Source organism: Triturus cristatus, chromosome 6, assembly GCF_964204655.1.
Source record: "Triturus cristatus chromosome 6, aTriCri1.1, whole genome shotgun sequence".
NCBI lineage: Eukaryota > Metazoa > Chordata > Amphibia > Caudata > Salamandridae > Triturus > Triturus cristatus.
Window position 1 is genome coordinate 142,357,019 of NC_140589.1, and position 12,265 is coordinate 142,369,283.

Genomic DNA, 12,265 nt, shown 5'->3' on the forward strand with positions numbered 1-12,265 from the left:
TTCTCCACCCGACTGTGCAAAACAGTCCCAGGCTCCCAGGCATTGTCTGAGAGGCAAACAAGGCAGCTCACACCGGCATGACAGCAGCATCTTGATTGGTTTAGGGGAGTCTCTGAAACTTTGTGCTGCCGGGAGGAACGGAAGAGGATAGAGGAGAGGGGCGGCCGCCAGGTAAGTCACCTTTTCTTTTTCTTTCTTCCGTCTCCCCCCACCCTGCCCTAACCCTTCGGTTCAGTGGCAGTTCCCACTGCGTGGGAGTGTCATGGTGAATGTAACAATAGGTAGGGGAAGACAAGGATCAATTGTGATCCAGTAGGGCATTAATTACCATTCACAAGAGAAGGGAATGGAAGGTCCGGCCAAAGTCGTAGCCCCAGATATGAAAGCAACAAAAAGAGATGACTGGGCTGTTCCTTAGGAAAGGAAAGAGGAAAGGATCACTAGGAAAAAAGGGTTAGTGCTCAATGGAGGACAACCCCTGGGTATCCAATTTTTTGGATATAATGGCCTCACACACCCTTGCGAGTGTCATGCTTCATCATCGGCAATGCTCCACATTGGGCAGGCGGTGCAATGCCCAACGGGCTCACCTCTAAGAGGGGCTCTTTATCGGAGATCTTTTATCCAACTGCCTATGGGTGAAGTGGGGGTGAGGGGCCAGGACAGAGTAGATAGTGTGGGTGAGGATAAAATGTGGCCTAAGGTACCGGAAAGCAATTTTTATTCTGGTGGTCCTCTGCCACAAGTAAAATCAAGGATAGCCGGTGCTCATGGGGACTATGGTTTCCCGGAATGGACCAGGGCTAGAGTGCAAATGGCGTGGTCAACATGTTTCTCGCTTCTAGTACATTGACTGCGATTCTTCAGGACCTAGTAAAAAACTACAATCTACAAAACATGACCTAATGATTAGTATCAGTTTAAATACAGCACATAAGTTGTACTACCTGTATGACACTGCTCCTACCTAAGGGTTAGAGTTATAGGGTGTCAACAGTACCCGATGGATCTGACATCAAGGGAGAAGCCATAAAGTCAACATATTGATATGATCTGCAGCGGAAGCCTGATATGATCTCATGGGAATGGGAGCTGAAGTAACAACACTTCTGAAAAGATGATTTGCTCCCTACTGCACCTGAGCACCCCACCAAACTGTGCCTTATTATGGTGTAAAAACTGTAATGGCACTGCGCAGCATATGTGGTAGAACAAATGATCAGCCCCGAGTTTTCAGCAGTCAATAGATCAAATGTACGACTGCCTTCTGAGCAGAAGGGACAATGAGTTGCTGAAACTCTTGACTTTGCATGCGACTCTCTCAACAGCCCCAATGCTTTCAGGACCATGCCCTGTCTCGAAGAGACGTGTTGTCTTCTATCTGCGGGCTTACAGGCCACCCATCTTCTACCACTGATAAACTTCAGCATCGCTTTCATTTTCTTTGATGCCATTCGTCATGGCATGCAGGCGTCATGCATTCTTCTTGTGTTTGGCCCTCCCATAGCGCATGGACCAAGTACATGTCTCGTTAAACTGCTCCTGATTTGTGGAGCTTTTTTCCCTTTGTTTTCAAGCACTCCATAGGAGTACTTGTGTTTTCAGGCTGTCTCCCTTGTACACATATCACTAAAGCGCATGTGCGTGTACATAAACTAATGTATTTCTTAAAAAGGTGGGATGTTTTGCACGATCTGCTGGTATTGGAGTACTTGTTCTGTCCTCCATCTTGCCATGGTGCTAGCACCAGCCTATGGTATTGGAGCAATTTCAGTTCTTACGTTACAATACACAATGACACATTCAGTGTCGTAGGCAGGAGGAAGTGTAAGTGATTTGCCCAAAATCACAAACTGTTCAGCCGACCTAGAGACTCTAACCTGGTTCCCCAGTTCCCATGTCAGCAGCTCTGGCTGCTACTACACATCCTCGCTTCGCTTCCAAGTTCCTCAACTGTTTGTTACTGTCACTTCCACATTTGTTCAGCAAGACCACATCAACTCGGAACAACCGTTGGCAAAGCCAATAGATCTCAGCAATGCCAGAGCCATTGGCCTTGTCAATGTGAGTGTCCTTCAGCCACATTGCCTTGCAGCACATCTGCTGTTCAGCATGGCTGACAGTCACTGAAAAAACGCTATGATGCGAACAGCACAGGCCACTTCATAGCACTTTTTTGTATTGGAGGGCAGGACAATAAACTCAACATGGGGGGGCAAAGAGACTTGGTATCAGCCCAACATCCTGGGATTCTGGGATTTCAGTGACTTTCAGCCATGCTGAACAGCAGATGTGCTGCTAGAAAATATGGCTAAAAGACATTCACATGGACAAGGCTCGAGCATTGCTGAGACCAACTGGCTTTGCAAATGCTTGTTTTAAGAATGTGGTGGCACTGTATTTTTGGTTGACCATATACAAAGCTATTGAGCCCACTCTTATAGTTAGCTGGGGCTGGAATAATGGTGAAACATTCACCTGCAGATTTAGAATCAAAGGTGAGAACCTTTTTTTGTACGCTTCTGTAAACGGCTCAACATCCCTTAGCTCCGTGTACCGCTAACATATCTCAGTACTTGCAGATCTCCCCATAAGGAAGAGATGTGTAAAGACCCTTCATCATGTCAGCATTAAGAGTTTAGATAGGCCGTTCATGGCCACCAGCCTTTTCATTTGTTGCTCTACATTTCATCATAGATTGTGTAGTCTATAGGTCAGAAGAGTAACCTGTGATCTCATACTGAAGACAGCCTCTACAGGCACAGCACGAGAGACGTGGGAGCAGCGGCGGCTCCTGCGTTAAGGGAGAGGCGCGCCGCCCCACTGCACTCTGAGCAGTGCAAAAACAAAAGATAAAATGATATTAACACAATGTTCTCATTTTATTTTCTAGTACGGAGCCACGGTGGGGCTGTGCTATCCTGACGGACAGCAGCGGTCAACAGGGAGCAGGAGTGGTGGGCACAGCATGGCCGGCCATCTTAGGACGGCCAGATCGTCATACGCACTTAGCATTTCTCCACCCGACTGTGCAAAACAGTCCCAGGCTCCCAGGCATTGTCTGAGAGGCAAACAAGGCAGCTCACACCAGCATGACAGCAGCCCCTTGATTGGTTTAGGGGAGTCTCTGAAACTTTGTGCTGCCGGGAGGAACGGAAGAGGATAGAGGAGAGGGGCGGCCGCCAGGTAAGTCACCTTTTCTTTTTCTTTCTTCCGTCTCCCCCCACCCTGCCCTAACCCTTTGGTTCAGCAGCAGTTCCCACTGCGTGGGAGTGTCATGGTGAAGCCAGACATACCCAAGAACATAGTTAAGGGAGACTGCAAAAAGTCTGCCTAAACGAGGGTGAAACAAACACAAAAGACATCTACAAAGACTTTGAAAGACAAGACACTACACCATGTCCTGCAAACAGACTGGTAAGCAAGGATGCCTGTGAGAGCTGTACGGACCGATACCACAAATGTTGAGTCATTTTGAAAGGATGAAGGTGGAAGATTAAGAACAAATTCGAACCTTAAACAGTATTGTCTATCACATCCCTCAAGGTAAAATACAAGAGGCTAAATTTAGAACTATGCGTTCTGCTGTAAAGTTCCAAGTGGCAGCATATTAACAAGAAAAGCACAGATTTGAGGACGAAAGGAAAGAGAAGCAAGGTATCGATCGTACAACTGCATGCCAAAACCACACCTGCACCCCCAGCTGTGTGGAGGTTTTCTGGAGGATGTATAGGCTACTGACAAAAACCCACCGAAAATTTTCCCCCCCACCTCCCCCCAATTCCAAAAGAGCTTAGCGACAGGCGCTTCATTAGAACAATATCAGCAGGTGGTCTCACAGCCCCAGGGTGGGCAACAGTGTGGGTCGTCCTGAGTACACAATAAGGGATTTAGAACACTTTCAAATGTATTCCCACCACATTTTACCCCCCACAAATTACAACATGCTGCGACCTAGCCCCGAGAATGGACCGTGCCAAGTTCCCTCTTTGTAATTTATTACTTCTTTCAGAAGATGACACTCTGCTGTACTTTCATCCGATGATTTAAAAGACACAAACAAGCTCGGGGAGCCGTGGAATGTAAAATGTGCCAGAGGCCGAATATTTCCGAGACAGAAGAGAATAAACTCATTAATGCAGCATCACTCACTTACCTTCACTGTTGACTATGATTGAAGCGGCTCCGGTGGCTGCCTCCTCAGTCTGCCCCACAAAATCTAGAAATGACAAAGGCAATGTTTAAAATGCTCAGTTCGGCACAGTTAACATCAGGATTAACCCCTATGAAGGGAACTGTCAACAGGGCGAGAAAGCAAAAATATAGACCAGCATACAGGATAAATCACTGACTGAGCTCAAGCAATGAATGACTTAATAAATCACTTATTTTCTGTGTGACCCTTGGTTTAATTTAACTACACATTCTATTATGTAACACGCTTTATTTTATACAACTGCGTTCGCACTATTGGTCGGACCTAGGTTCTAGCAGCCTTTGGAGCCAATCACAAATAAATACATTTATATAGGATATGACTAGTTACAGTGAAAGGCAAAACACATAGAAGTACTATTTGCCCCAAAACACCAAAAGGTGGTTTTAAATTAAAAATACGCTTGGTCCAGGTAGAATGCTTGCTGCTTACAGAAAAAAAGATTAGAGCACAAACAAATCTGGAGGGAAAACTTAAATTCGAACAGATAAAGTGTAGCATATGTTCGGGTGGGAGTTTCTTAACATTGATAGAGACTGGGGTTATAAAACATATGGCTGCATTAGGAAAAGCAGATGAGATGCTCAAGTAACAACAAGGAGAGAATACAAAAGAAAGAGGCATGTAGACATGAAGTAAAAAATAAGAAGATGACTGATTTAGGTGCATGTCAACTGGTGTGTACAGGTAGACGCAGTTGCCAGACAAGGACCTGGAAAGCGTGTTGTTTTCTTTTGAAGACAGGTGTAAATTGCAAGATATAATTCCTCGAACTGAAATGTCAGCAACCTCTTGTTCTCAATAGCTTTTGTACTAAATGTATTTATTTATTTTTAAGGTTTTATTTAGCGCTGGCTAGAACCAGAGGTTTCAAAGCGCTTTACAGGAGCAGGAGCAAGGCAAATATCAATGGAAACAAAAGTTACATGCAAAATGCAATCAAGAACACGCGAATCTCACCATTGAATTAGGAGAAAGGCAAAAAACAAGCTCACATTTGTAGTGGTAAAAGGGAAGGGGTAACTGAAGAGAGGTCAAGACAAATTAACAAAAACAGGGGAGAACGCCAAAAGAAACTTACAGCAATGTAGTTAGAGCTGACAAAATACTTGCGAGACCAAGGAGAGCAAGGGCAGGAGTAAGCAATAAGGAGAACACAGGGGAAATAAAAGGTCAGCAGGTTAGCAGAAAGATGACCGGTACAGGTGATCAAAGGATAACAGGATCTGAAAGAATTATGGACTCCAGTATTTATTGAGGAGATGACGTTTTAGGTCTCTTTTGAAGACAAGGTAAGAGGGGCTGCAGCGAAAGTCCCTCGGAAGGGCATTCCAGATGCTAGACGCATTTCCTGAGAAGGAGCGATTTGAGGGCAGGCGAGATGTGATTAAACCGTTTGCAGTCAGTAATAAGCCTGGCAGCCATGTTGAGCACGGATCTAAGGGGGGCCAGGTGGACTTTAGGGGCTCTGGTGAGAATAGCGTTGCCGTAATCAAGTTTGGAATGGAGTAGTGATTTAACGACCCATTTAACGTCGTCTTAAGGAGTGAAGGGTTTGATGATTGTGAGGTGTTTAAGAGTGAAAAGTGCTCATTTGGCAGTGTTATTGATATGATCCTTCAGTGCCAAATCTTTGTTCAGGATGAAACACAGGGATTTTGCCGAGTTGGATAGAGTGAGCGGACAGTTGAGGGCGTTGAGGTCAGAGAACCAGCCTTGGATGGGTGGACGGCTGCTTTTAGGGGAAAATAGAATATTTTCCATTTTGTTAGGGTCCAATTTAAGATGGTTGAAGTAAAACCAGGATTGAATGTTGTTCAGAATGTTGTTAAGATGAAGAACAGCGCTGTGTGATATGATTTTGTAGTAGAAGTGGGTGTCGTCAGCGTAAAGGTGATAATTGATCCCGGCTTGTTTCAGAATGATAGTAATGGGTTCCATGAAGAGGTTGAAGAGAGATGGGGAGAGAATTGAGCCCTTGGGGACACCCATGGAGAAAGGTGTAGGACTGTAGAGGCAGGAGTTGATTTTTATTTGTTGTGTTGGGTGTTAGAGGTAGGAAGTGAACCAGTTAAGGACAGTGCCATTGAGGCCAGAGTGAGACTTGAGAGATTCCAGTAAGGATGAATGATTGACTGTATCGAAGGCTGCCAAAAGGTCAAGGAGAATAAGAAGGCAAGCCTCTCCATTCTCTAGAGAATGATGAATGTCGTGGGCAATGTTCAGCATAGCAGTTTCGGTACTACAGCCTTTCCTGAAACCAGATTGAAAGGAGTCAAGTAAGTTGTATTGCCTATGTGGTTGTCGAGTTGAAGTAAGACACATTTCTCCATGGTTTTAGCTATGAGGTTAGAGATGGTAATGAGGTTATTAGGATCATCAGGGTCTGCCTTTAGGTTTTTAAGAATAGGAGTGATTTGCCCAAATTGAAGGGAGAGACGAACGCACCCAGAAGCAAAGAAGGTGCTAATAATTTTTGTGTCCAACATGGGGCAATAATATGGTTAAGGTTATGTACTAGCTTGGTCGGAAGTGGGTCTTTGGTGTGCGAGGTCGGCTTTAATTTTGCAATAATATTAAAGACTTTGAGCTCAGTCATGAGTTTGAAATTAGTCCAGGTGGCAGTACTATTCAATTGTGTATTGGAAAGGATATATCTAGGACCAGTAGGAGTAGATTGCTGAAGGAAAGGATTAGGAGGGTGGGTAGATGTGGAGAAAGGAGGGATGTCAAGATAAATTTGGGGGCTGGACACGGCCAATATTTTCGGGAAGGATCGATCAATTTTTGCAATTTTTTCTGTGAAGAAGTTGGCAATCTCCTCACATCTTTCATTAGAGGCCGTAAATTCAGGAGGGGCAGTTGAAGTTTCTTGTGACAATGTTTTTTTTGTTAAACTTTATTTTGCAATTTCTTCAGTATATCTAACATCGTCATGGAACAGGAGTAAATAGCCAGCTGCACAAAGAGAAAGGTATCGTATACATTTTGCATGGAAAGTCAATATGACAAATTCTGTTCGAAAAGGACTTATAAATAAAATATAAAAGTAAATTACTATCATATTCAATATCTGCCTCACACTCGGGTCTTAGTAGCAATGTATCTCATTATGACAATCCCAACCATATGCAACCATGCATCCCCACGGGCGATCGATGGCCCGATAAGATAACTGGTACAGTGTAAACAAGAAGGGTCAGCAAGCATATCTTCACATTTTACCCAATACCTGCAGGTACGATACCTCGTTGTTGCTGTGTGTTAGGAGCAGCCTGTTGTGCATTCGGGTAGCTTCTAAATGGAGATCATATATCTTTGGGACGGGATACCAGAGGGGTCGTGGCAACATATAATTCACTGTTCATGGAACAAGAGGCAAGACTAGTCAACCACCCTTTCACGGTAGGAGCTTTCTTTCCACCCCAATGTATGGCCACTTCTCTTTTTGCTAACAATAAGCTGATAGCGACAAACCTACGGATCTTAGGAGGAAATTGCGCCACATAACCTAATAAAGCAATTTCAGGTAGGGGTATCATGTGTACATTCACCATTTTACTTATGATGTCATGCACTAGCACCCAAAATGCGGAGATGTGTGTACAGTCCATGCCAAATGGGCAAAGTCTGCACCAGGGGCATTACACTTCGGGCAGCGGTGGGATCTAGATGGGTCAATTCTGTGGACTCTAGCTGACGTCATGTATGCACTACGTCGAAATTTGAAATGTATTAATTTATGGCGACTGTTGATGGAGACCGTTTTAGTGACTGAGCAGCAGAAAGACCATTGCTTATCTGGGATCCTAGATCTTCTTCCCATGAGTGTCGTATTTTATCATCAGTCACTGGGATAATATCTGCACATGCTCTATAAAGTTTGGATATCAAGTGAATTCCCCTCTTACTTTCTATTACCATGGTTAGTGGAGAAAATGACGGAGGTTCTAACGGGAAAGTGGGGGCAATAGTGCGAAAGGCAGAATGTATTCTCATGAGAACAAACCTATCCATGAATGTTGGTTCAGGAAATCTGGATTCGTCACTTGGATCAAAAACATGGCAGTCTGGAAATAGATCACCAATTTTTGTAATATTGAATTTGGCACATGTGCGTTGTATTAATACTTCTCTTGTAATAGGTAGCCATCTAGTGTTTGGTAGAAGCAGCACAGAGGAATAAAGTGTAGATGTGTCGGTGATGCGACGTAGCCTTTACCAAGCCCAGCTTGTCGTAGATACGGGTTGGATATCCCTGGGATCCCTAGGAAAACCTGTAGGTAAGACAGATGTCAATGAGTCTGGACGGACCAGATCTGATTTAGGATGGAGATAGGGAATTCTGGCGTCTGGGTGATACCACGATTATGCAAAGCTACACTGAGATACTAAATAATACAGTTTCATGTCTGGTACCCCATATCCCCCTCTGTCACAGGGTAAGGTCATAATATGCCATCTAACCCTTGCACTTCCATTGCCCCATACCAGTCGTGTCAGATGACAACGGAGCATTGAAAAAAAGGTATTAGGCAGGGGAATCGGAATATTATTAAAGAAATATAAAAATTTAGGGAGTACAACCATTTTAATAAGGGCCACTCTGCCTGCCAGCGACAAAGGGAGTTTGAGCCATTTATCTATTTGTGTTTCGAGGGCAGACATGGCTTGCCCGTAATTCAGTCTAATAATTTGCTCAGTATCTAGATGTATATGTATTCCCAAATACTTCACTGAATCCGTGCACCATTCAAGTGGAAACTCCAGATCCCATCTAGTCGTACTGGCCGTAAGGGGACAAACCACAGACTTGTGCCAATTTATGCCCAAGCCAGAGAACCTGCCAAAGCGCAAGATTTCCCTAATAAGAGGGTCAAGGTTATTTTGTGGATCCCGAACATACAGTATGGTATCATCTGCGTATAGTGATACCAACAGAGGGCCTGTATTGAATTGCAATCCCCTGTGCAGGTGTTTTTCTTGGAAATGGCGCATCATTCTTGTGAGAATGTTAAAGCTTTCTCTTGGCCTATTTTTAGCACGATCCAGTTGGGAACAAAAGAAAGATGCTTTTTCCATGAAAATGTGCTTCTTGTATGTTGATCTTGTAGATCTGAGGAGGGCTAAATGAGAAGGCGAGGGGTGTTGTCTCCATGTTCTTTCTGCTAGTCTAAGTTGTCTTCTTTCATTATTGAGTTTAGGATTGCTCTTTGTTGTTTTAGTTTAAATGGTGTGACTTGGTCAAGGACATCAGAAATAGCCTTGTTGAAATGTTCATTTCAGTAAGCTCTTTGTGTTTTGGAAGTGCAGAAGAAGTTGCAGTTGAGCTTGAATTTCAATAGGTGGGACTTGTTTGAGGTTCCTGGTCGATGTCTTGGGTTTGTTATTTACTGCTGGGGGATAAAAGACGCGGGTTAAGGTGTTGAACAGAATGAGATGGTGGTCAGACCAGTCAATGGGGACGATGTCGGTAAGGGAGACCAGATCCGTGCTAGTGATGATTGTGTCAAGAGTGGCCCCTTTGATATGGGTAGGTTTGTTGCAGAGTTGCTTAAGGTCATTCATCTCAAGAAGGTTAATGAGACGCCTAATAGTGGGATCATCGGCATTATTCCAGTGGTTGTTGAAATCTCCTAAAAACAGATTCTTCAAGGCAGAAAGGGAGAAATGAGTAAGAAGGTCAGAAAAGGGAGGTAGCTCACCAGAAAATATATGGGTTTGTTAAGTTTCAAGGGAGCAGGCTTGCACGAGGGGCAGCCGTTTGAGGAAAGAGAGGAACATGCTAATCTGGTCAGTGTCGTGTCTTTAAGAGGGCAAACAGAAGAAGCAGGACCCTGTGGACTACTATCCTATATTACTGGACAATGGGAAATACTAAAAAAACACAAAGGACACCTAGAAGAAACAAACAATAGAAAAAAAGAACAAAGGAAATATCGGGCGACAGAAAAAATTGCAAATGAAACAAAAATAAGGGAAGTAAATACAAAACAAATAAACTTCTCAAACAAACAAGACAAATAGTTTAAAGGAAAGGTAGAGTGAACCATGTCAACTGAAAGAAGACCGAAAACGACACTGCCACTTACTTGCGTATTCCTAAACAGTTTTTGATCATGTCATGCAGTAGTCTAGACTCAAAATAAAGCTGGCGGGATCGTAGATGCATCAGACGTGAATGACGGAAATCATATACTTCATGTTGCCTCTACTTATGCTCGTTTCTGTGCCCCCTATCATACTCCAAGCTCCCATGCCCGCCTCATCCCCACTTTTCCTCAGTTCTCAGATTAGGGAAAATTGCTTCCAAATGCAGTTGGCTGTCAATTACTGATTGCGGTAGACTGAGCCTCTCTAAGAGGTCTGTGTGATAATTCCAACTTTAGAGACATTTGGTTCTGGTTTTGAACAACGGAAACCTAAATTATCATTTCAGAAGCCATCTACGGTGGCTTCTCTTCTTGCTGATTTTGCTGATTTTTGCCCATTGCCTTGTGATTGTTCCGTCTGACCCAAGGAACGCCAATGGCAGTAGGCTGTGTAGCATTCTTTCATTCTGCTGGGGAGCTGGTGGGTGAGGTACGCCGGTGGGAGTATGCAGCGAAATGTCTTGGACCTGGGCAGGGGACTAAGGCTTTAGGGCTACGGGTTCAACTCATCTTGCATTTCTTTCGACCATCTAAGGCATAAACACAGCAATGGAAAGATCATGGTGAAGATTGAGGAGTTGAAGGTAGGAGTCGAGCTATATGAATTGTCTTGGGCATGGAGGTAAGGCGGCACCTAGCAGTTACCTTAAATTCTTCCACTTTAAGTTTAATTTAACTTAATTTAAAATATTGTGCAAGAAACTGTATAAGCTTTGAAGTTGTAAGGAGTGGTGATTTTGGCAAATATGTCTCTCTAAACAAAGAAGCTAAGGCACGGCACAATTGTTTATAACACAATATCAAATTTAACACCAATTAGAGAGACAAGGAATGCATATAAAGTAGTTAAATCAACCCTAAAAAGAGAACCTTCTCAGATTTTTTTCTGACGCTTAGGAAAGGACAAAGATTTTTCTCAAGATTTTGTCTCTAATCCTTCTTAACCTAATAATATTACTAAACAAGATGCTGTATTGCTCAAATTACAATCGCTTACACCCTCAAGTCAGCGGTTAACAAACAAAAATATGAGCTCAAAGGCCTTTGTTAACAACTTTAGTAATGCTCAGTCTCCTTAATGACAACAGTCTCAAGACTTAGGTAATAATGATATTTCAAAAATTCAAACAATCTACCACTGGTTACGACAAATTATTGATAAAATATGCTTCTATACTAGAATACATCGCAACAGTTACTATTTCAGAAGATAACGTTTCACAAATTCAAATTATAGCTCCTCCACTATCGAGTGTGATGATTTCAATCAAATCCATTCTTTACTCAATGGTTAAATTAGTAGATCAACAGCTAGTATAAGAGCACACTAACTTTAATCTTGAAACCTCCAAAAGCAGAATCTAGTAGAACTGATAGAAAAATAAGTATATTAATAGATAGGCCTAGTAAGTCTTCTAATTAGAAATGATGAAGAGATTGAAAATTCTCTAGAATTGGTTGTGTCAAACAATGATTTCTTGATACACGCTGAGTCTATAGATTTGGTCACTTTGTTAACAGAAATCCAGCAGATATTATAAAGATAAAAAGAGAAGAAAAAAAATATTTAATAAAAAGGAAAATTCTTCTGCTTTGCAGTTGAACTATAATAGGCAAAACAGATAATGACGAATCCCACTTCGAGTGTGGGGATCAAAGAATATAGTGTTAAACCCAAATTCTATTTCTTTTTAGCCATCTACTCTACCCCTCAATGATTATTTAGAAGAAAGGCCATCTCATCGTGATGACCTTTTACCTGTTTCTGAAGAATTTTGTACTTTTTTTTTCACTGCTCTTTTTCCTGCTTCGGGGAAGACAAACTAATTAAATTGTCAAATGATGCTTAGTATACTCCACTGTGTCCATCAATCATGGTTTATCTCTTCAAAGGATT

The 12,265-nt window shown here is 42.8% G+C and overlaps 1 protein-coding gene across 1 annotated transcript in view; it reads right to left on the reverse strand.

The window, feature by feature from the left end:
* The window catches only part of RBKS (ribokinase), a 451,979-nt gene that overhangs the window by 327,263 nt on the left and 112,451 nt on the right, over positions 1-12,265 (reverse strand). Inside the window, exon 4 of the mRNA XM_085610358.1 lies at positions 4,157-4,219. Coding sequence (XP_085466484.1) covers positions 4,157-4,219 — 63 coding nt within the window. The remainder of the gene's footprint in view (positions 1-4,156; positions 4,220-12,265) is intronic.